At 41.1% G+C, this 26,281-nt stretch overlaps 1 protein-coding gene across 2 annotated transcripts in view; it reads right to left on the bottom strand.

Annotated features, from left to right (window-relative positions):
- The window catches only part of tafa5l (TAFA chemokine like family member 5, like), a 42,455-nt gene that overhangs the window by 13,035 nt on the left and 3,139 nt on the right, over window positions 1-26,281 (bottom strand). For both annotated transcript variants that reach the window (XM_063464417.1, XM_063464418.1), the window contains exons 3-4: window positions 16,442-16,591; window positions 4,750-4,877 (exon numbers count right to left, since the gene is read on the bottom strand). In XM_063464417.1, coding sequence (XP_063320487.1) covers window positions 4,750-4,877; window positions 16,442-16,591 — 278 coding nt within the window. The remainder of the gene's footprint in view (window positions 1-4,749; window positions 4,878-16,441; window positions 16,592-26,281) is intronic.

Genomic DNA, 26,281 nt, shown 5'->3' with positions numbered 1-26,281 from the left:
CATTATCATTATTATTAATAATAAATAATTATATAATGCATGAGGATATATACATATATATATATTCTCTTTAGATACTGTATTTGAGGTAAAGAACAAAGACCTCAACAACTAATGAAACATACTAACATTTTTAACATCTAGTTGCCCCAAAAATGTCAAGTATTGAAAGTAGGGAAGGCCATGGGGTTGTTAAAATAAAAAGAGTTTATCCTCATGGGAGCACTAGTGTGCAGCATCAAATTAATGGCAATTTGCCTGTTTGATTAGATTTCTGGTATGCAGAGTTTGTATTTTGGCCTGAGGGTGGCTCATGTCCAGAATAGATTATAACATTTATTATCTACATTCAGGCCTGATATTTGAACTAGAGGAAAGGTCACAGAGTACACATACACACACACAAAAGTCCTATTCTTTTTGAGGACTGTGTAGATTCATATAAAAAAAGAGTTTCCAGTGTTGGCCTGCACAGTTTATTATTTGACATCAGTCAAATAGTTGTTGAGATGTCTCTGTCTGGGCGAAAGTGATAGGCTGACAGGTTGACGTCTCCATTGTCAAAACTCCACCCAGAGAGATTTTATTAGATTCTCTTCCTTTCATTAATGAAAACAGCACTCCATAGAAACTAGCTTGAGCTGGCTGACTGAATTCATATAGATTTGATAAGTTATTAGAAAAAGATTTCATACTGGACTTGGATATGAAAAAGAAAAAACGTCAGCTTCAACATAATATTCTAACCACATTGTCTTTTATTGGATGCATAATTTGCCACCATCAGGTAGATTTGTCACTTTGTTGTATCTGCTAGCTCCACCTACATCAAACCTGTGCACCTCAGCATGAATAAAGAGCCATTATCAGCTTTCAGAAAACCACACTGTCTCCCCGAATGCCAGTGTGTAATATGATTATTAACCACGTGAAGACAGATTGTCTCGCAATTAAAACCTCCTCTCTGCACTCTCCTTCTCCCGGATACTTGCAGATGTGGACAGACAGAGCTTGGCCGCAGGCCGAGAGGCAGCCAAGTCCTCCATCCTGTTCTCTCTCTTCATCCTTCTATCCCCCCTCCAGCCTGATCAATCCTCTTTATAGATTTCTCATTTTCATTTATCTTCCAGAATGTGCTTTCCTCCCATTTTAGGTCTTACAACAAATACCTCTTGATACCTCCTCTTTTCTACTGCCAAATCCTTCCTATCCCTGCCCCCTCAAAAATACAAAACAGAAAAAACAAACAAGCAACCCCCCCCCCCCCCACCCCCACCCCGAAAAAAAAAGAAACCCACTGACATCACTTCAGATTAACTTCTTCAACAAAAATCTGCTCAGCAACAGCTAATTAAGAATGTGCAGAGGAACACATCATTTGCATTTTTTGTATATGTATGTACAAAAAGCAAAACACTAACCTAAGTGTGCTGTCAGGATACATTACAGCACGGCGGGAATGCATGCGTGAAATCTGTCACAGCTGCCCAGGGCTGCTGGACGGAGGAGGCAGAGGAGCGAACAAGATGAAGAGACATCAAATGAGAGAGATAAGAGAGAGTGAAAATCAACAGAGCCGGTCAGAGGCTGACCTTTGGCCTTGTACCTGACGGCAAGGACAGCAGTCTCTCCTGCTCTGTCCATCTTGTCATCTCTTGCTGACAACACCAAGCTGTTTCACTTGCACTGCCTCTGTAAGTTATACCCCTCTGTTTCTTTCTGTTGACATAATCTTACCTGAGGCAGATATCAGGCAGGTAAAAAAAATTATTCACTCTGCTGGCATGAAGGTACAATCAAAATAGTGTTTGTCCATAAATATGAGCCTACTTCTTTGTATTGAGCCACTTACAGTTATTTAAATGATCCAATGAACTCATGTATGTTCTGTCGAAAGGAGATAGCTTAAAGGACATGGCATTTCACAGATACATACAAACTGTTCTTTGGCATTGGCGCTGTGACACAATGGGTTTATGCCAACAATAAGATTGGTCTCAGTTCCAATTTGTTGCGCATGGATGCTTGCACAGGACCTCTCGGTCTCATGTTTGATTGTACTTTCACAATAAATCCTTTTCCTACATGCAGAACTAAAGTCCTGAGTCCAAAGCAAGGTTTTTCAGATTGATGCTCACCGACAGAAATTATATTTTTATTAATTAAAAAAAAGACAATTTTTCAGTGATTGTGTGTATTCAGTTTGTTTTGATATTTACCAAGACCAAGCAACTGTTATAAAGTTTAAGATTTGGAGTTAAAAACAAAAAATCATGTTTTCATCAGAAGCATTGTCAAGAGTTGCTAAGCATTTCTAGATATCTCATGCTACATTAGGCAACAACACTAGCTGGAGACTGCTGCGGCCAGAATTCTGCCAATCATGTGCAAAGAGCTTGATGATCTTGTCCCTTTGAAAGCGCTGCTTTGAAAAAAGGGAATAGGTCTGCAACCATTTCCAGTCTGTTGCTGTCTAAAAAGGGTTGCACTTGACTAACTCAGATGGATAGCAATATGTTGGGAATCTGTCTGCATTTTCAAATTTAATGGCAATTATTTGCACATCTTCACTCTGAGAATGATTGAGAGTCCGAGGGACTGAGACAGACAGCGGTTGTTTGGAGACAGGTTGCCTCTCCCCAGGCAACCTGCGCAATCCCCTTGTGATCATAAGCGATCGCCCAGAGGTTGAGAGGGTTGCACGTTCAACCTTTGGGTCACTGCAATTTTTTTTTAATTGACAACAACCACCAGTTTTTCCTAGTGGCAAGAAGGTTGCTTTCCTATTTTTCCTCTAGTATGACTGAGCCATTAATATGCCCAAAATATGTGACAAAAGCTCCAGTCTCTTGGCTAACAAACAAACTTTTGTCTCTCCACCGCCGTAGATTTTATCATGCACTGGCAGATTGTTAGGCCTCGGTGTCTAATACTGCTGCAGCTGGTGCCAGAAGACAACTTGTGCAGATTTCTGTGACAGATCTGCACAATCTGTATTTGGCACCCTGGGAATGACAGCGAAAAGCCGAGCAAGAAAGGTAACACTGGTAAATGCAAAAAAGTGGTATAGAAAAAAAATTAGAAGAGTTATAAAGTCAGCCAGTTGGCTCAGAGATTTAATGACCACAGTTTGGCTCTTTGCTGTTCAAGGAGCAGATGACTAAAAAAAACAACTTGTCCAGCCGAGCTTGTCACCAACAGTCGTTAGGCCCTCTTCAAAATTTTCATGAACGTGGGAAGCGCAAACCATTCCAAACAAAAGTATAGAGGACATGCTAGCAGTATAACTGGGATCAGCTGACGTTTTTTGGAGGAAGTGTATTTGTTTCCATGACTTGTCAAAGATAGGTTATCAACACCATATCTCCACAAGTCATAGCAGGAAGGTGGCCACCTGCTGAGAGAAATGCATTACATTGAATTGTACAGAAAGAATACAAAAATTGCTCCATTTTCATGGAGCATAGAGCTGCATAGTGTGAAATTGCCGAGAGGTATAGTGTGAAGCACACAGTGACAGAGAGACCTGTATCCATGGTGACTCTGATACTCACTAAACAAGCAGTAATGTCTGGAGGGTAGATATTTTTCTTTATTCTTTGCTTTCAAACACATTTATAATGATTATTCTTTTGCACTGATACAAAAAATAAATGAAGTTAACCCTCGTGGAGACTAGGAATGCTCCTTGTGCATTGTTTCGCTGCTTAATCAAATGAGAATTAATCAGTGCTCAGTAAGCGATGCAGCACTGGCAGCTCTGAGGCATTGGATGCACTGTGAGAGGAGCCTACAGAGGACCAGATGACACCATATTGAGGGTTTTAAAAATTCAACATGTTTTGTATTCATTTACATCTCTAACAAAGTCAGAGAGAGGTCAGACACTAATGTTATCTGTCTGCCTAACGCTTTGGTCAACATTTTTACATATTACATATATCTGTCTGCCGTTTGCATTTGCAGACGTTTTCCATCAGCTTCCACCTTCTCCATAAAAACACAAAGACAGAATAATAACTACAGAACATTTGTTCCAAATGTGTGATTCACTTGAAGTTCCTAGCTCGTGCGATTTGGTATCAGATTCAGATTTGACTGGCTTCAAATGATTTGTTTTAGCTTTGGGAGGAGATGACTGAGCCTTGGCTGGTGTGTTTAAACCATTCTGTAAAATAATCCAGGATTTAGGAAAAAGAAAGTTTTCCACAAGTAGCCCGGGTAATATGGTACGCTGCTTGCTTTCAGTGCAAATGTGATACAGCAGCTCTGTAGCTGAACATCTTATACTTAGGAGCTGCAGATCAGTAAAAACTAATAATGACTTCACTAATTTCATGAGATTTTCTTCCTATGCACCTCCCAACATGTCTTTGCACCACTATTACTGTATATGCTACAGATTCAGGCTTCAGTGTTTCAAAAGTTTGAATTACCAAAATTCAAAACTCCTGTAAAAGTGTAAAACAAACCAGACTGAGGCCTAAAGATATATAAAAAAAAATCTTCAAAGTTTGAGCCCACAGAGAGCAGTGCTGCATGAATTTTCTGGCATCTGTGTTCCACTATTGATGCAGTGTTTGAAACCTGGATGCTGACCTGCTGTTTGACTGAAATATACTCCCTGTAGCCCAGGGCTCAGGCTTCACCTGACACTATCGGCTGGCGGGGGTTCGCTCATGCTGAAAATGTAGGCGCAATGCTCTTATGTGCATATGGCGTATATTAATGTCACGTCTAGTAAATTACCGTGACGGTCTTGATGCGACCACTGCCCCTGGTGCAGGTCCAGCCGGATCGGTTGAACAGGAGGCTGCAGACCTCCCCCTCCATGCAGGGAGCCATCTCACACCACTGACGGCTGCGAACAATTCGCGCTGGGAGGCAAAGAAAGACATCAGGTCAAAGAGGTAAATTAGACAGAGAGACAGATTCACAGAGCGAGAGAGAAAAACTGCAGAAAAAGTCAACTTTTTTCCCCTTAACAAACAAATCTGTTGTTTTTATGCTCACCAGACACAAAAGTAACCTTATATGTTGATGTCTCTAAAAGCCTGTAGTATTTTAATGAGGTTCTTGTTGAACTAGCATGTCAGAATTGCCTGTGGTAGTAACCTTTACAGGCCAGCTGGCGGTCCATAAATTACTCTCTTGCTAATGCAAGCTTTCACTGCAACTGAAAGGAAAGATTGCTCCCCCCCCTTCCCGTTTTGACATTTTTTTCTTGGTGGAAATTAAAACATAATAACGTTTCATTTGTTTAAGCTAAATTATACTCTGAGAAGTTGAGTCCAGCTACAGCTTGGCCATAAATTTGATCTTGTTACAAAATGCACACATTTTCATTTTTCTTGGCATCATCAGAGAGCAGATGAATCCATCTTTTTCCCCCACTGAGGTCCTAATTAGGTGGAGGCTGTGGTGGTGGTGGCGTATCTCCATTGTGTTTTACAGGTGTAGCCACAATTTAGAAACACTTGGCAACTATTTGTTTTTAGCCTGCCTACCTCAAGAGATAATAGTTTTTATACACTGGAGATCATTGTGGCCATATTAGAATGTGACAAATGACATGACTGAAAATTGGTCAAAAAACACACAAAACACAGATTGTAATAACAGACAGGGGGGCCTTTTTCAAAAAGTATTTTATATTTTTGTTTTTTACATGTGTCTTGTTGTCCAGTAACTGTGGGAGGAGAAGACTGTGTTCATTTAGCATGGACAAATGCATTAGTAAAACTGATGCAGCAGCACCATGGGTTTTTCAGTCTACACATTCTTCTTGTCAAACCTGATGCCAACAAACCCACAATGCAAATTGAACACTAACAGATCAGTGACAGATTGGGAATTGTTGAGGCAGGGATGGTGAATAATAGAAGGAAATGGATTGCAGATGTACGGTTAGACCGCTTTTTTATTTTATTTTATTTATTTATTTTTTGTTGCACTCAGCACCCCCAGATTTACACTTTCAAACTTGCAGTCTTAAGCCCCAATGGACAGTGACGTTATTTGAGCGCTTCTAGCAGGTTTTACTCAAAAGAAACCACAAACAACACAGGCAGCTGTGTTCCCTACACAGTAAACCCACTTATGGAGGCATTCGGTCAACATGTTAGTGGCAGGCTAGCAGCTGTAATTTGGTTTTAGGCACTCGCAAATGCCAAATGTATTATTTCTGATGTCAGTATTGCTATGGTGCTGGACTTATTGTTTTTAGACTTTATGCAGTTGTGACACAAATGACAGCTGCAGGGGTCTGTAAACCTTAAATTCATTTTCAGTAGCATTTTATAGATAGATTAGAGAGAGGAGATTACATATCAGAAAGGCAATCAAAAACAAGCCTTTCTCCAGTCTTCTTAAAGTTATTTGTTGGCAGAAGACGTCAGGCTGTCACAGCGTAACCGAGTGATGCTCCCATTCTCCCGCTGCAGCCTGACTGCATGACATTGAATTAACATTCGCCTGTCGTCGAGGTTGATAAGCACTGATTGTTCTTTACACAGCGTGCTAAAGCAACACTGAAAGGTTATCAGCTCTCTGCGGACCTGGCTGGGGCCACCGCTCCTGCCTACCCACGATCCCCCGGGGCAGCACATTGTGGAACGAGGTAACATGGTGGGCAAATTGAAAGAGAGGAACTACAATTCGCTGAATGTCCGGAGGAGAGCTGATGGTGGAACCGAGAGGGGAGCGGCAGAAGGGGAAGAGTAAAGAGGTGCGGAAAGGGAGGCCTTGTGACATTTTGCTATGAGGTATTCCTGTCCAGGCCTTGTTAACAGTCTGAAATTGGTCTTTGGAGTGTCAGACCCCAACTGCTAGTCTGCAATAAAGATCTGCTGTCTTGTGGTATTTATCAAGCTGGCCGAATAGCACCCTCATGTCTGTAACGCGGCACACACAATCACTGCTGTGTAAATACAAAGCCATTCTCCCTCAGCAAATAATGGATATTATTTACTCATCGTGGAAGGAGCTGTGCTTTTTTAAGCCTGCTCTCATAGTGTTGCCATGCAGCCAGGGAGAGACAGCAGTTCAACGAAACAATACATAAACCTGTCGTCGCATCGCACAGAACGAGCTTAAGAAGATAGTTTAGCTTTGCGACTGGATTCTGAGACAAAATGGTCATTTTGGCATCATCCTGAGTGGGGAAGAGGCAAATCTAAAGTGACCTTCCTCCTGACACAGCAACGTGCCGCGGTGAATTTTCATTTTCACAGCTATCCGTCAGGTGCAACAAAGCGTAGATTTATCAGTCAGTTGCAGATGTAGTTTTGAGTACATTACAGGGCCAGCAAAACTCAATTTCCAGGGCAAGGAATAAAAGCTGAGCTGGCAAAGCGGCGGGAGTGCTGACTAACCGTGGAGTGCATCAGGCCAGCCAGCCCAGAGTCACGCAGGTTGGCTAAAATAAATGCAGTTTTCAGCTCCTGCCGTACTATCCGGGCACCCGATAGCTTGCCCTTGTTACTTTTTCAATGCCATCCATGACAACATGAGTTGATCTATGATGACTTGATGAGTGTTCTGGTGCTGAGAGCCGCGGATTGGTCACACGGCGTTAGGGTGGGATGAGAGCATTGCTGCATGCACGACAACATCATGAATAACACGAGCGGCAACAAAACGGCAGCGCTGCAGTTCGGCTTCAGCCTGTCTCCATCCATCAAACCTATCGCTCCCAAAATGCTGGCACGCACAATTGTAGACACATTAAAAAGCTTAGACATTACAACCACCCACACACATCAACAGTATCCAGAGCAGACTTTAAGCTTCTGTGCTAAAGCTGTCTGAAAATATCTGTCTGCTGCTTGATTTCACCCTTCAGTATGCTTTACATGCTGTGGATATAATAAACCTGGCTTGTTGGGTTACTCAACTGGTGCAAATTGCTGGAAATATTGTGGCTATCTTGGCATTATAGTTTTATCATGGTGTTTGAACAGATTTTCAGGCCTGTTTTGTAATGTTTTCCTGTTTGTTATGGTAACAGCAGAGATGAAACAGCTGGCTGTGGTGGCTGGAAGAGAGGAGGAGAGTGTCTCTGTCTGTCTGGCCGACACCTGGGTGGCCCGTCGTGTCGCAGTCGCTGTCGGAGTCCCACCCAGGGACCGCGGACGTCAAGCCAGGCTTATCAGCTGCCAGGGTCCCTGTTGGGGTACGGCTCTGGACCTCCAACTAGATCACACGTAAGACCATCTGTCCCCCCTGCACACGGTGCCAAGCCCTGCCCAGCACAACACAACACTGCCAGACGAGACTCAGAGCAGGGCAGGAGGCACAACGGCGACTTCTAAACCAGACGCGCTGTTAATCTGATGAAATTCTGCCACCGCAGAAGAGCAAAAAATAACATCAAATTTATGCTCAAGCCACAGGCAGCTCATTTAAAATGTATTCAGATGAAGAGAGAGACACTTTCTCACCAAGGACACACCAAAGGATTAATTGCATCGAAGAAAAAAAACAAAGCAACGAATGAATCACTAGAACAATTAATTAAGGGCATCTTTTGAAATGGAATAATGGAACTAATACTGATGATTCCTATGCAGCAGTAAGCACCCTACAAGATTATAGCCAGTCATTAAAGCTGGGCACCAAAAACACTGTAACAGGTTTTTACGGGTTTTCGGGCTCATGTTAATTAAACTTCAGTCATGGATCAATCTGCAACATTATCCTGACAGCATGGGCCTGATGGGCTGATGATCAGCCCGCCTACAAAATGTATCCACACATAATCATATATTGTGTTTGTTGAGAATCCAGTTAGTTTCCTGTTGCAGTTTTTTTGGGGGGGCTTGCTTTGCATTTCTGGGTAGTGTTTTATTTGTGGTTGTTGACACAGATGGGAAGTTTAGGCTCCACTGATCAGAAATCAATAAACCATCTGTAGAGTTGTACCATAAAATAATTAAATAAATAATGGATGAATACATTTCAAAAGCTTTGAATTCACTTCATAAATACAATCTGGGTTAATCCATTAATCAACTGGCATTTCATGAGCAACAAACTATTGGTCAATTACAGAGGGTCAAAATTAACCAGATGCCAAATATTGTATTTTCAGAAAGTACCTGTTCCATATTATTGTAGGGTCTACCTTACAATATGAAACGCCTTGAGTTGACTGTTGTTGTGATTTGGTGCTGTATAAATACAATAAAATTGAACTGAACTGAAAATTTACACTCCTTTAACTACACAGGGGACAACTATCAAAGTTACAAGTGCAACAGTGATACAACAAGACTTTTTATCACTTGTCATTAGCCTTCCGTCTTTTTCTAAAGCTGAATTTTGTCACTGCACCGAATCTTTCTGATTTTCTTGGCATCACTGTTGAAAGCAACGTTCCACAGAAAGTTCATTCAAAGGTAGTAAATTGCGCACTTAGACACACTAGCATTCAATCGCTTGTAGATTGCAGTGTGACTCCATTTCCATGAATTATTCTAGAAGCCATTAAATAAAAATCTTTCAGGAAAAGGTCTTTTTACTCTCTGCATAGAGGCCTTTTAATGTGAAACATCAGCACATCCTTTTTTTAAAAATGCAATTGCAAATAAAAGAAACATTTGAACTCCTCGGTGAATAAAAATATTTCTCCTAAACAAAAAGAAAAAAAACAAGAGCAACAAATTCAATTCAATTAAAAATAACTTTACATATTTGTGCTTATGCAACACTGGCATGCAGAAGACATGGCTGTGTTCCATATGAAAGATGAAATTGCTCATGAAACTGCTGCTATGAAATATACATTCAATAAATATTAAAACGATCAAGATGAGGTAAATATGGAAGGAAGTGCTGTTAGCACTGCGAGCAAACAACGCCGACAACACTAGCAAATGAATGTCAGATCAGAAGCAAACATGTTTTTCAAAGTCACGCTTGTTTAAAACGAGGGCCTGGCTCTGTCTGCAGTTAAAATAAAGAGTACATCTAATCCTCTTGGCTATGCGTCTGCAATATAAATATGAAAAAAAAACTCTGCTTTTGTTTTGTTTTGATGCTTCTTCCAAATCACTTCTTTTGCCCATTTATTGTCAATAACGCTTTGACTGAGCGCAAAACGAGAAGCTTGAACCCAGCATATAAACGGTCTCCCTGCAGCCTCTTATCATGGTGGCCATCGAGCTTCATACGATTACCGTGTGATGTGGTGGCATGGCAACAACGGGCCAAGCAGAGAAAGGGAGCAGGAGAGACTCGGGGAGCAGATTAGAGTGAGAGCAGGGAGACAAGCAAGGAAAAGCACATAATCCTCCTGTGTACAGTGTGCAGACTAAACCTGCACAACCCTGACATACAGCAGCACAAAAAGAGGGCAAAAAAGCTTGAAATACGCCTAAAAAAAGAGTAACAAAAGAAGTAACTTGCAGAAAAAAAGACACTGCCCTTGCTGCAAGATGTTCAGTGAAGTAAAAAAACAAAAAACAGGAGGAACAACTCGGTAATATGTCATACTGCACAAGCAATGCAGCTACCGTCTAGGCTAATCAATTCATAAATTCACAGGTAACAACAGACTTTATTCACTTTGAGGCTTAGATAGTTTTGTCGTTATGTAATTACTGAAGGCAGAATACAAGCAGGACGGCAAGGGAGATAAGAAGAATTGTCCAATTGCCTCTGTTAAGCCATCAGCTGCAGATTGTAGTAACTTTGAAAATGTCTCAGAGGTTACATCAGACTAAGCCTTGGATTTTAGTTTCGATTCATTACAGGAAACAGTAAAGGCCCTCAAATCCCAGAGCTTTTCGTGATGATTATAACTCTGCCGATGACTTTATCCAATCTGTGCTCACAGTGTAAATTGCACGTATACACTCCAAAAGGTCAGCTGCTCACGGGGTCAAATGTCAAACTGTGCACTTTATCAGTGTGTAGTGTGAAAAGTCAATCTCCCAAAGTTCTGTGCACAGCAACCAAAGCTGACAAGCATCAGTTCTTTGAAAATCCAGTAACAGATAAACATAAACAAATACGAATAACCCTCCACACTGGTCATACCTATTGGGTAAAAATGGATGTTTATCAAAGCTTCAGTTCTGACTGTAATCACATTACCACTCACCATAGCTGACAATGGAAATGTTGGAACATTATTCTACCTCAGGTGAAAATCAAAGGCTTTTACTTCTATACTCTGTTGAGTGTATTCAGCTGTTAATTTTCCAGTGCTAAAACACTACATCTCCAAAACCAGTTATGTAGATGTTTGTAAAGGACATATCTAAAGTCTGAATTCACTCAATAAAGCATCCTTGATCGCTGTCCATGGTGCTGATCGTTGAGCTGATCTAGCTTATGGATATCCTGGTAGATGAACCGGCCTTTGTTCTATTAGGTCAGTCGCCTAATGTCTGCAGTATCTTTGGGTATTTTACGCCTTCTAATTCATAATACATTATTTCCATGCTAACAGCTAAAGTTTTGATATCCTTAGATCTGATGTCTTTACCAGCTTTAATCACACTACTGGAAATAAAGGTGGACCGTGCAGGTTGTCGAGATATAATAGGATTTGACACTGTTGCATCTGTGACTCACACCTTTACAAAAATGCTCTATTACTTCCAAAAGACAAGTTATCCCCCCTCAAAAATAACCTTCCATATTTCTTATTAGATATTGAACATGTAGATCCAGCTGCAGAAACCGGGGGAACTAGAGAGGACTATGACGTGGCAAAAATATATCCCACTAGAAGTGAACCAGGGACATTGCAGTTATTTGCTAATCATAAGTCAGCACACATCTTAATTTTTCAATCCTTGGTCTCAGCATTTAATAGCTATTGGTATTATGTATGAGCATGCTCTTGATCCTTCTACTGCTTTATAAAATGAATAGTTACATATTCAGTTCAATCCAGTTTTAACTAGAGTATGTGCCACCCGTTGACAACAAAAGCCATCTCAAGGTGCTTTGTATTGTAAGCTAAAGACTTTACAATAATACAGAGCGAAAGCCAACGAGCCGATGATCCTTTATGAGCAAGCAATTCGCAACAGTGTCCTCACTTTGTAAGACGAGGAGACCTCTTTGTGTTACAAACTGTAACATCCAATCTGTAACACCCAAATGCACACCTTTGTCTCATTTAGTGGCCTCATTCAAATGCGGATCCACAAATACAGAGAAATTAAAGCCATATCCTCTCTTAGCTAATTGTCTGCAACGTGCTTCCACTCTCTCTCTGGATGTGAGAGTACCACTCATGCAGGACGAAGGAGGACACAGCGCATCTGGCCAGATATCAGAAAACAGTGCTTAACTTGTCCATTGGCAGGTTTAGTCATAAAAAGTGCACTAAAAAGTCCAGTTGTTATCACAAGCACAACTTTAGAGTTATTAACACTTTTATTGCACTTACAGTAACATAACTAGTTGAAATCAAGTCGGACAAACTGCCTCTCCATTTCTCTGTTCTGTGTGTGTCTGTTTCACCACAATACACAGGCCATGATGCAGAAATGTTGAAACAGAGAGCAGAGGATAGAAAAAAAAGGAAGGAGCACACATAAATAGCACAAGCTCCTGATGTGACTGCGTAATCAAGCAGCTAAAAATGCGCCAATGTCGGATAAACCTTGTTCCCGATTTTCAGTTCTAACAAGCCGCATCCACAGGATTGGTTCCTTAGTCTTTTTGTGTTTGAAACTGCACTGACATCCTGCAGCTCCCAGGCAAAAAATGCTCAGCCGTGTAGCTGACTGCTTGTCTTCGAGCACACAAAAGAAACACCATATGGACATGCATATAAACCACAGCTCTCCGTCACAAAAAGGAATTTGTTTAAGTTACTCTTTAACCTGAAAAACAAATGAGATTTTGTGCTCCGTTCACCATATGTTTCCAAAATTAGTCATAGCTGTAAACACCCCATATCAGGCAGGCTCGCTCGCCTTTGTTTACATGCCACAGACAGAGAGTCAGTGACGGTTCCACTTTCATTAAAGGTCACTGTTCTATCACAGGATCACAAAAGGGCAGTGATCCACTTCTTCTGCAGCTGTGAAAGTGTTGTATAAAACTGATCAGGAAGAAAGTGGAACACTGAAAGAGTGTTCCCCAGCCTTGGTGAGATACAGAAATATATAAACCTATTTATAAGTCTGTGAATTGTTTATGTGTTTAGAAGGGCAAAAGAGGATTTATGGGAAGGGCCATTAAAGTGAATGTAAATGAATATGCTCTCAGCTAAAAGGTTAGAGAGGATATGTGAGCACAGGCATCATTAAATCCACCGCATTTTGGTGCAATACACACAAATTCCATTTAAAATCCTGGCAACGACCGACGAGTTCAGCTGTCAGCAGAAAATCTTAATATGACCCTGCAAGCAACAGGTCCTAACTTTAATGCGCTGGCTATTAATGGAGCGTAGGGTGTGGTGCGGCAGGAAGCCAGTAATAATCAATTTCCTGCTGCTGTAATCATAGTTCTCTGTAAATTAATTAGCATCTGTTGAGTGTTATGGAAAAATGTCTGCGGAGAGGGAGAGGTGGTTAAAAGCAGCGCGCGGAGAGGATGACATGGACTGTGGGGCTCTGGTGTCAGGGATATTAGATTAAGGCCAACATGAGTCATCGCATGATGGAACTAATGGTGCATCTGATTGTGATATTGTGAGCTCCAATCACACCCCTCCCATCCTTTCATCGTTCTTATCACCCTTAGCTAGATACTGTCCAACGGCTCAGAGACAGGGGCTCTAAAGTATAAAATCTTATCTACAAAGTGGATGAACACTGCAGTCTCCATTACAAGTGATCTTTATTTTTTTTAAAAACCCAGGTGGAGGAGGAAAATTCAACCCAATACACGCTGGAGACAACGGAGGAGGCACAAAGCAATTACTAATTTGCTGATGTCACAGTGGCTGACTGAAGAAGGCCTAATGCAGACAACCAATCACACAGTTTGGAGTAAAACAGTCTAAAAGGCATCAAAAAGTCAGACATGCAAAGTGATTATCGATTGGCTGGTTAAACAACCAAATTACATCGGCACTTACTTTTAATGGAGAGAGAAGGAAGCCAATACATTTTGTTCATTGGGCTTATTGAGGACAGGTTGCGCTCTGATGTTGTTGTTGAAGTCTGGCTTTTTACCCAGTGTCGAACGGGGGAGATGATGCTGCTTTGCATAAGGATATTTTTGACATAAATAACTTGGCTGTAAAGTGGCTAATGACTCTTTGTCCTGTTTTCTTCCATTCTCCTTGGGTTGGTAAAGTTTCATGACTGCATAGTGCATGGTTACAACACTACCATCTTGACAAAGACTGTCCAAAGACAGGACAGTCAGACCGACACAGTAGTGCCGTAGTTCCTGCAACAGCAGGTTTTTCCAGCAGCATGTTTGGAAGTCACGACACAGGCGGACAGACAGACAGAAAATAGCAACTGCATTCCACTCAGGAGTAGCCGATGCAGGGCTGCGGTATTGTGCATTTTGCTTCACTGAAATGGGACTCCTACTGGAACAGAGACATTATTGTTAATAGTTACACCTGTGCTTTTCCTCTTATAATTTGTCATGATGTTCCTGTTATGTCAAAATGTCTGCCATGAAAAAGGTCTGTAAATGCTGTTGTGGCAGAGGAAATGATTCCACGTGTCATTATCGCATGTATTATTGGTCTTGGCGATATTTTAACCTGAAGTTGATTTTTTTTTTTTTTTCTGTTTGCAGATCAGTTTAGTTTAGAGTTTAGTTTCAGATATCTCAGTTCCAGTAAAGATGCATGTATCAAAGCTTCCTTGCTTTGGAAATTTGACCTAAGCAAGAATGGATCAAATGAAAAACACTTGTTGCTAATTTATCTTAAATAGTGTTATTTTCCGTAGTTACTTCTTCTGGGGAACCAGCTCCCAGTGTGGATTTGGGAGACAGACACACTTTACTTTTAAGATTAAGCTTAAATTTCTATGTGTTTATAGTTAAGGCTGGGTCAGGTGACCCTGTACTCTCCCTTAGTTATGCTGTAATAGGCCTAGAATGCTGTGGGCTCACTCTCCATGTGTTTATACACCACTCTACGTTTAATCATTAGTTATTATTAATCTCTGGCCCTCTTCCACAGCTGTTTTTGTCCTGTCTCTCTGTCTCATCTCCAACCAGTCACAGTGGATGGCTGCCCCTCGCTGAGCCTGGTTCTGCTGGAGGTTTCTTCCTGTTAAAAGTTTTTGCTTCCCACACTCACCAAGTGCTTCCTCACAGGAGGTCGTCTGATTGTTAGTCTTAAATTGACTGTTGTTGTGATTTGGCATATAAATAATGCATCATGTAGTTTAATTTAGTTTTGTTTTTTATTTCCATTAACTAAAATGTTTTTTTCAATATTTATGTCACTACTTTAATTTTGGTGTTTAGTTTTATTTTACAGTGTATTATTCAGCTTTTCTTAACGGGACCAGAGCATCCAGAGAGCACTCCTAGATTTGTGAAATTGCAATGCAATTACATACATTAAAAACTATCAAATATTTCAAGTTTTTTTTGTCATGAGATTTATTCAAAACTTCATTGTTCTCCACTCCTGCATTACTGCAAAAAATGTACAAACGTAAATACATGACTAGGTTTCCCACTTTTTCCCACCTTTTTCAGAAACACAGATCGAGATCCCACACTCAACAAGAGTAAAAGGTTTGACACAACTTGTTCAATTAAATATGAAGCCACTGCTAGCAGCCAGCTAGTGTAGGTTAACATAGAGACTGGAAAAAATAACTGCTAGCCTGGCTCCGTACAAAGAAAACTAAACCCCTCCTGCAGGCATTTCTGAGGTTCATTATTAACAGTAGTATAGAAATATCATAATCATATTTTTCAAGAGATTATTCCCTGTACATCCTGGAGACTCTGGTGGTCTAAGCCAAGCTAACCAGCCGCTAGTGATCATATGTAGCACACAAGTGTGCAAGGAGACTCGATCCTTAACTCTTGATGAAAAACACTTCCCTAAAAAAGTCTTAAAATAAAAAAAAACACCTAAATGCTCAGAGAATATTTCTACTTTAATAGTTTAATTGAACTACAGCTGTTCGAATTATGGTAGTAAAGGTGGAGTTGCATACAACAGGCTTCATATAGGGAAATATTTGAAGGTTTTGACATGCTGACTGCAATATAGTTGTTATAAGTGAAATACAGGTGCCATGCATACAAATAGTTTTTCTTCAAACATAGGGGAAAAATCCATTGTGTTACAGAAATATTGAAATTACTTTTAACTTTTTTTCATCAATTACACTTTTTAATTAGATTGTTTCTATGTTTATAGCACACCAGCGAATTAAGTGGCTTGCCAAAGTGACTTCTTGTCCCGCTGTACTCAATCATTCTAGCTACGTTCTCTAATATGTATTCTCCATTGGGCTAGAGAAGTCACTGAACTCACCATCTACGCAGGCCGGCCTCGCCCTGGTGGTGCCGGCAATCTGGCCTCTCCTGCAGGCGCAGCGGGCTGTCTGCCTGGCGATGGTCCGCCTGGGAACACTGCTGTCTCTGTTGAGCATCACTATCTCGCAGGTTCCCACCGCCAACTGGCCTGCCAAACACAGCAGTGAGGATAAAGTACATCACATTAGCATAATGAGTCAGTAATGAACTTATTACAGAGGAGCAACTGGTGTTCAAAGGTGAAAACGACAGGCTGGCTGTTGTTTGCAAAGAGACATTTTTTTTTACCTTTTGGCTTTGTGTTCCACTAAAGAGTTTAATATTCTCATTAAAAATGTCAGGAAAGTTTTTAGTGCTTTAAAAGCAGCCGGCTAGAATGCTTTTTCAGTTTTAATACAGCATGACAGAGTTCTCTTGATGAAAGTGCCTTACAGGGATCATGCAGAAAAAAAAAATCAGTTAAAAGAGCATCTTCCATTTGGCTAGCCATAACTGCAAAATAACAAACACACGAGTCAGAGGCTCCGAGATATGAGAGCACCATAAAACAACTTATTGATTTTTTTCACGTAATGGGCAAAATCTAAAGACTTCTTCTGACTGTGAGTATGAATGTTCTCTGCAAATTTCATAGCAGTCAACCCATTAAATAATGAAACATCAAGACTGTTCTCGCCGTGAAATTGACAACACTGGCCATTTGTAGATAGCTTATCCTCGCGTGTACCTGAAAATAACCACTTTACAGGCAGTCACAATAATTAAACAGAGAACTCACAGCCATGCCCGAACGTACAATGTGAGGTTAACACTCTCACACCCTGTTTGAAGCCACATTTTTTTTGTTCTTTTTTATTTGACTATCCAAATGAGTTGGACCACTGACAGAAATAAAATGTTACTTGGTTGACGGAGTAGAGGCTGCTGGGCACTGCTCCTACACCAGACAGACCAATTTTCAAGCCAAGCTAAGCTCTACTGAGACAGCAAATGGACAGAATGTCTTAAAGTGATGATTACCTTGCTCAGAAATCTCTGCGCTCTGTGTATGTGTGTGTGTGTGCTATTCTTATAGTTCTATCCAAGCACAGAGAATTACTTCAGAGTTCTCCAGGCATTACAAATTGATGGATAACTCCCTGGCCAGGGACACGTGTATAAGCAGCTTTTCCAAGTTTGCCACAGTGTTATCTTTAAATTAATTACACAAACTGGAGAAATCTACATTTTGCAAGCATGCTTTAGTTGCAGATGAACTACATGGGAGGGGCAAGGGGGGTGTATGAAGGGGAGGTTCTCCATTCTTCAAAACATCTAAGAGAAAAGGCAGATTAGAGAGGAGTGTGTACTGCAGTTCCTGTAAGGTCAATCCTTGGCATTCACCAACCATAGCTCCTTTATGCTGCTTCTAGTCGCTTTCCGCCACACTCAAAGGCTCATTAAGTGAGACGCTAACTGCTATGTAGCATGAAATGAGCGCAATAATGGCAAAGGTTGAAAGGGTTGTTGATGAACACAAATGACTCATAAAATTACCTGAGCAGTGCTGAGACATCCAAGTATCAGAGCAAGATGTCTGTGAAGATTTAAGGTGACCCTGCGGCATTTCTTTTAGCATAATTCACCAAGTTGAGATACTTTCTGTCCATAGCAACGATAGTTAGGTAGGCAATAGATAGACTCACGGGCAAAAATTAACTTGCCGGGTTGAATGCTTTTCCTTCAGAGCTTTCTGGCATTAAACCTTCTTTCCTTTTATATTTTATATTTTCTAGTTGCAGTTTGTTTGTGTTTAAGCAACAAAATACTTGGTTAGGTACACATAGTTGGTCCACAGAGGAGGGACTCCTCAGTTGTAGGTAATGTTTTCTCTACCGCCGTGCAGGTCAAACTTTATATTTCTACACCAGAGTTAGCTAATCATATTATCCGACTTGTTCTGCCCTACTCGTTTGCTGGAAGTACTTTTCACTTCCAGCAGTGCTACTTGACATCAAAAACAGGCTTACAGGGTATCTCAGCCTCTCAGTTAATAGATCAGCGAATGGGCTGCAGTTTCCACTGACAGCCACACTTTGCTATTTAAGCTGATAAGACTGGTTTACTTTTTCCATAAAATTACCTCCAGAAGTGTTGGGAGCCATAAAACAAAACCAGCTCTACAGAGATCTGCTATGTAAATCTAATTTCATAACATCAGCCTTGCTGGCCACCCTCCACCGCGCACCACCATCACTCAGCCCACCCTCCTCTCTCGTTTTTCTGCTGAGGCGAGATCCTGTATACTTGGTTGTTGCTTGGAGGACAGAGGTGCCATCAGATATCAGTGCTCAACACTGAACAGATGAATGGGCTTCATGTAATAAGCCTGAAGGAAGACAACAGTAAGGCACTGGGGGAGTTGAAGTGGTGAGTTGTGTAGTGTGTGGGTGGGGGTAGCTGCTTTGTAAAGCGCCCTTAGCCATGGCCAGCGCTCCATCATACGTACAGGAGTTAATTCATGTGACAGAGGGTTTCTGTCACTCAGCGGTGTGAGGACACTTTGCCTCGTCTCTGTTTCACATGATGAAATGCACATATGGCCGTGGCAGCGAGGAGAGCGCCGACTGAAGGATGGGAATGGTCGCTGAACAGGCCCTGGATCCTGTCAGAAATGACAACAAGTAGTAGTAGACACTGGCTTTAAGCACCGACTGGCAGCTTGATCACCTTATCAGTGAATCATAACACTATGCTAGTGCTAACTGGCAGCACAGACACACACAGGGGACCAAACGCACACAGCTTAGAGCAAAGATGTGAGTCTGTGCTCTACATATCAGCTCTTTGATCAGACACACTGCAGATCACCAAAGTACAGGCACACAAATATCTTAATATCTCTGCCTGAAACAGGCTGCCAGGAGTCCACACTTGCTTTCACATTGTTAGTCTGATTCAGTGTGCATCACTGCTGGACTAAGAGCCGTTGGGCTCTAGATACACCACACTGGCACGACCTCAGCGACGGACAGTGAATATACAAAGCCGCCAATTATCATCATCCCTGTTAACATCGCAGCTGATTGCAGCAGTTTGCTGTTTCTTAGTTAGACAGTTGTACTAACCAATAAAAACTTTCAGTCCTTTCTAGCTTATCTTTTTTTTCCTTGTTTGTGTCTTTAATTAAGACTGTGCAGATACATCAGAAGTTAGTCTTAACTGATTAAAAAAGAAAAAGAAAAAAAACTTTATCAGATTTAACAGGCAGCCACAGGAGACAGTGCCGCGCTGCTCCTGTACAAGTGAAACCACATTGGGAGCTTGTGAGAAAAGCTCTGTTTCTCCTCGGGGAATTTGCCATAAAATTATATGAGAGGCTGCACTGAATGAACTATGACTAGGATTCCATTTCCATATTAAAACAATCTTCCTTTATAGATTGTAATTACTGGTGCTCTGCTACACATGGAAGCGAGGTTTCACAATGTTTTATTGCACAACGCGACTTTCCAAGATACAGTTTTGCACTATATTTATTAAAAATTCCACATCTTGTAGAGTGGTGCAGTTAATTATTCATGACAATACGTATTGTGTTTGGAATTATTCCCTATAGGGACCAAAGCTATAGCGCAAAGCTCCTCTGTGCTGGTTTGGCCTAAACATCCGGAACTGACTCCGACCACTTTTCTAATCTGACTCTAATCACCGCACTCAGATACAATAATAAGTGTGAGTGATTATCTTCATTCCTTTGTGCGCTCCTTTGGTGACAGAAGTGGCATTCTCAAGAATGAAAATGGGGCTGGCAACAAAACGCTAGTTTAGAGAGCATGACAATCATATTAGCATGTATAGAATCTGATATGAATCCAGCAGATCTTCTGTGGGAGACTGGAAACATTGCAGGAAAAATTATAAATGTTAATGATGCAGGTAATCTGTCATAACTGATTAGTAGTGGCTGCCTTTATCAATTTTTTAAATGTAATTAAAAGTGGCTAAAACCCCCATTCAGCATCAGCCAGCTATCTCACACAGCACATTTATGCTTTCCTTGTTGTTGCCTTGTGTTTAGGGACACGCTAATGATTGTTTTGATTATGGATTAATTCAACTTTTTAAATGGACTGCTTTTATAAAGTGCTTTCCACTTATTTATTTTTTTTTTCTGAGGACAAAGCTCTCTGCAAATCCTCTCATTAAGCCACACACAAACACACACACAAATAAATACACATTACTGGTGGTGTCAAGGTGAAATCTTTGGGATCTGCATCTTGCTCAGTGATGCTTACCCAGCATTTGGGAAGAAGGAAACAGGAAACAAGGAAGGAAACAATTAATGGCTGTCCTTTCCAAGGCCCCCCAAAATAGCAAAAACTGCAGTGACAAGGACACAAAGAGGGTCTCTCGGAAACAGAACACCACCCTCAAAAAAACTGTATTTAATATTAAGAGGCACAAAACACATCATGTTCACACATTTTCTCTTATTTAGAATCTCTCTGGTGTGATCAAGGTTCACAGGAGCCATCAATGGTGCAGAAAAAAACACAACTGCACAATAAAGGGAAGTTAAAATTCTTTGTGTGACATTAACTATGGCCAGTTTCCTGAACGATTTAACCACAGAGGACCTTGAAAATTTTGTCTGATAACTTACAAAGTTACATAAGCACTGGAAAAAGACAGTTTGCGTTGTCTTTATTTGTAGAAATGAACACCCTTCCCTGTACTAGGCTTCATACTCTTGTTTATCTGATTCTTTTCTGCCCAACAACTGCTTCAGACTGCAAAATATCAGGGAGATCATGGCCCAAACTGGAAGACGTAGAGTGCAGCTTCGGGCCAGGAATGGTACAAAATGGGTACCACTGGTCTTTTTATCTTGCATGCTGTGTCATAATGGATGAAAACTGACGCTGCACCTGAGATGACTCATGACAGGAAGACTAGCATGGTAGAAATGTTTTGATTCTTCCACCATGACTCCACCACCTCTGTGAGGATGACCCAAATGAGCGCAGTGCTCTACACCAGCTCTACAATTTTAGACATAGCAAAGAAAAATACGAAGAATTGTTGAAGCTGGATGGAGCTGAGAAATTGAAAACACAAGTGCCAGCATCAGACAAACCACTTTGGGTGTCAGTGATTTTTAAAGTTCTTTTTCTGGAACACATCTCCTTACCGATTACATCCCAAACACCATGAAAGAGAGGAACATGCAAACTATCATGTTTCTCAGTCACAAGATTTTGACTATAACTGACAAAGCAATAACTTACAGTGATCATTTTCCATACGACTTTCTCAGTCTCTCACATCACTGTGAACGAATTTTGGCCCACTCTTCTTCACAGCGTTGCTTCAGGTCATTGAGATTTGCGGGCATTTGTTCATTCACGCCGGTTTTAAGGCTTTTTGGTGAATTTGTTGGGACTTCATCTTTAACACACACCTGCTTGCTACTGACCAGAAAATTTACAAAAACCTCTGTTTTTATAGAGGTGCTCACACTTGCTGTTGATCAGCTGCATTTGAGTAGCCTGTTAATTTGCATTTGGATTTTTACCCTGTTACTTCCTTTTGAAGCAGCAAGATTGCACTTAGTTTTTCACGGGACTGCACAGAGTGAGAGTGTGCATGACTGTAGTCTGAGCCTGACAATGGACTTCCACTGTAAGATCTGGAGTACTTAAAATATAACTTTATGTTACACCATCAATTTTTACTGGTATCCCAAAATCTGTAATGAGAAGACCTCGAGTAATTTTCTAATTTTTCTGATTTACTAATGTGAGTCAGTGAAGCCCAGTGCGGGATTTTCCTTTGGTTTTGGTTTTTGAGTACATAAGTTATTGTCTTGTGGGGTCAAATGACTTTCTTGTTCACACACAAGAATTTCTATAGTTTATAGTTTATAAGAACTATAGTTTAAAGTTCTTGCTCTAACACCTTGCTGACATTTTCTGACTGAAGCTTGCTTATGGTTTGGTATGCAAATGATAAACCTTCACAAACATGCATGCAATCAAACTAGTGGCAGTCATCAAGCTGAAAAGAAAACTTAGTCACAAGAGTAACTTGCCTTGACTTGGACATGAGGGCAAAAGCAATTGAGTGGGTTCATGAGGGATATTGCTTGAAATTGGCTTTCTAATAGATGATAATTATTTCACCACCACTTGTGGCACATATAGACTCAGCTAACCTAAGTAAGAGATCACTCTAAAATACTGTTACTCTGCTTCACGACCTCAAAGGAAGCTAATAAACTCAATCCCACAAATATAAAGGTAATTTCAGTGAGTTCATCTGGATTTATTCGCCACTGCAGCCCGAACTTTTACCTGATCTTCTCCTCATGTCCATTCTGATCTCACAGCTCTGGCTGCTATTAACAACTCAGGATGACATCAAACAGCCAGCTTATTTGACTGTGCATATGGTAGTCAAGGCAGCCGCAGCCAAGTCCATCTCATTACCTTAACAGCACTTGACGCGTGCAGCGCAGTAGGTAGCATGTAATAGGACACCAGGTGAGAGAGGCAGATGTTTGACTGACCCCGTGCTATATGCTTCCTGACATCGCCGTGATCTTCTGCTGCTAAACAAGTAGGGCAGCAGAGCAGTGGAGCATAACATGTGCTTTATATTAATGGGCTTACCACCACTTAATTTCACATGCTATTTGAATACTCTATGTTAGTCCGATTGATAATTATACAAGTGAACAACTCCCTGCTGATGTTAGAGGACCTGTAATGGTAACTATGCAATTTCATATAAAACAGTGCGAAAGGAATCGGGCGTGCTGGTAGGGAGATGTTGGAGCATTTGGGGTGGGATGAATTATGTTATTAGATACAGAACATTTCTCTGCAGTGTGCTAGCCCTCAGTCAGTCTGCTCCTTGTTGTTCTCTCTTGAGAAGCTGCTCATATTCGAATGCTGAGCTCTGCATTCGAATGACAGAATTTTTTAAGCTGTATCAAGTGTGATTTTCAGGCAATCACAAGCAACCACTGAAAGGCACTGCCGCCCTGCCAACTGAGACACAAGAGATGGGCTCTATTTGCTCAAATTTAATTCCCGTGTCAGGTGTGAACACTACTCCACCCACAGGGAATGACAAATTGAAACTTCCCGTAGCCGCCGTAGGATGGCACTCCCTTGGGGAAAGCGGGGCTCAGTAGCTTTAGATTGTCTCCTTTCTCACTAGAAAGCAAAAGCATGCTGTGTAGTCTGCTAACATCATATTAGAGAACTTCAAGATCCCCAAGTTCATTTTTTTTGTACAGTTTGTCTGCAACCTTTGTGTGACATTGCCAAGGGCAGCTTTAAAATAGAAAACATTCCCCTTACATCCATCCCCTGCTAGGACTCACAGTGTATTTCAGAGCTGTCCTGTGGTACGGTTCACATGACTGAGGTGGCTTTGAATGCATTTCTTTTGCTGTCGCACAGCACAGCTGCAGAATATTACAATACAGAGTGCGCTCAAACAATTTGCTGTGGATGAAAACAGGCTAGAGGCATGGAGAGCGAATGTACAATATGCCTTGCAAATGCAAACAGTAGCTCTGCTGAATGTAGCGCAGAGATGACTGTATAAAGCCACGGTGACTCATTTCAAATTCCCCCCCAGATAGCCTTCCATGATGCCCTCCTTCTTTACTGCAAACACAGAGAAAATGGTGAACATCAGAGGACTATTACGACCCCATAAGTACTGTACAGTAATGCGAGATTGTGTGAGCTTTAACACTCAAGCACATTCCCTCTCAGAAAATATGATCACGGCATCAGGCAGAAAATAGAAAGGGACAGAAGTCCGAAGGAACATAACTCAAATCATTTACACCACTCTGCCAATGATGGAGCAGTTTCAAGCCCAGAGATTTCCGCAGAGAAAATAACAATGCAGAAATACACCGAGTAGTGCGCTACAGTCAACCACAAGGGAGGTCAAAGCTGACGGCTAGAAAGAATTTATATTCGGGGAGCTATGAAATATGAGCTTTGTGTGCTGCCAAATTGATTTAGCTGTAAAAATTCTTTTCATTTTGTTCCATAAAGATGCTCATACTTTTAAAGCCCCACCGCCTATATAAGCAGGTCTCAATGATTTGCTTACAATTTACAGCCAAGGTCATAATCAAAGTAGGTCTCCCTTTGCATGCTTAATGCCGCCTTGAAGAAGACTGGAATGGAAATCATTCTTTTCACTTCAAAAAGTCAGTAATTCTCCGGTACTCTGATTAGTTTAATGCTTGGATGGATAGGCCCTGCTCTCTGAGTTAAAAGAGAATACCAACCAAAGATTTTGAATTTTATCTCTCTGGTGCACCATGAAGGTTTGCTTTCTCATATTCATCGGGGGGAAATGACCACGATAGGATACAGAATAATTCATCAGGAGTAAAATCGGTCTGGTTTCGATACTTGAACCGCATGAGCCTGTTCTCTGTACAGTCTCAGTGAGTCACATCAAAATGTAGTGACACGGGCCACAGACGTGGCTCATAAATGTGCTGTCAGCCGCGTCGACAGCAGAGCAGGGTGACAGGATAGATTGTTGCACTCACTGGATTATTCAAACAAACCAAAATGACACGTTAATTATGACACGTCACATGTGCTGTATAGAGAAGCACTTTCTGTACAAAACAGAACACCAAGGTCAGGAAAGATTGCCAAGATCGCCCTTTGGTTTTATTTATTTGGGTTGTCCACCTTCTCTTGTATTAAATATATTTTGCTTTACATCATATGTTTCTGTTTGTTTTTCAGAGTCACATTCAATGTTCAACAGGTTTAGATCCGCTAACCAGGAGACACTTAAAGTAGCGATCACTGACTTTTTAGCCACTTGGGAGCAACAGCATACCTCATATGTTATGATTTTGTTTTTCTTTAAACAAACAATTGCTCATTGAAATATTTAGCAAACGCTAAAATGAATTTGGAGTCTCCTCTCAACCAGAGCTGTTGAATGGAAGAGTCACGTCATCTTTCTTCACCATTTTTTTTTTACAGCAATGGCGGATCATGGAGACTCACAAAAGTTTAGCAACGGGGGTTAGCAACTTATGCTAGCTGCACCATAGAGATATAGCAGCACAGAAGTCTGAGATGTCTTTTTAAAAGGTAGTTAAACAAAAACAAGGCTGTATGTTTTAAGCGCACATTCCAACTGCCTGCTAAGCACTTGCAGGGACTGTTTACCCCGAATTCAGAACCCCCGGTGACTGGACTGCCTTACTCAAGGGCTCTGCTTTCAACCCTTTTAGAGTTCCATCTCCTACTGAGAAAAACAGAGGTTCAGCTTTCTTCACCAACTTGCTGCTAAGTTTGTCTGCAGAGCAGTGTTGAGTGCTGTCATCAGAGCTTTATAGATGAAGGCAGTCACCCACCACTATTTGAAATCAGACTAGTCTCAGAAATATTTGAATGCTTGAAAACCCAAACAGTGCATATAAAGAGGCCAAAAAGATGAATGAAAATGAAGGCGAGAGCTGCAAAATTGGTTAGCTACTACAACCCTTTCACATAATCATCTGTGGTAAAATGAGAAATTATGACAGCTTAAACATCCTTAATGGGAAATCCAAAGAAAAGATACCACACTACACATGCTGATAAGTAATCTATGGAAAGAGCAGCTGAGAAACACAGAAATGATTTTGCTGTTGCATCAAAGATGAATAAAGATTTAAGAAGTCTCATCTGAGCAAATTATTTCAAATTAATGATTTACTGCCATGGCAACAGAATTCTGTCAGATGAGTTAGAGCAAAGGCCAACTATCCCTTCACCTCCAGCGGATAAATGTGGGTAAAAATGCAGCA

This window comes from Pelmatolapia mariae, linkage group LG20 (genome assembly GCF_036321145.2).
Source record: "Pelmatolapia mariae isolate MD_Pm_ZW linkage group LG20, Pm_UMD_F_2, whole genome shotgun sequence".
NCBI lineage: Eukaryota > Metazoa > Chordata > Actinopteri > Cichliformes > Cichlidae > Pelmatolapia > Pelmatolapia mariae.
Note: the sequence above shows the minus strand (reverse complement) of the source record. Positions and strands in the feature narration are given on the sequence as shown.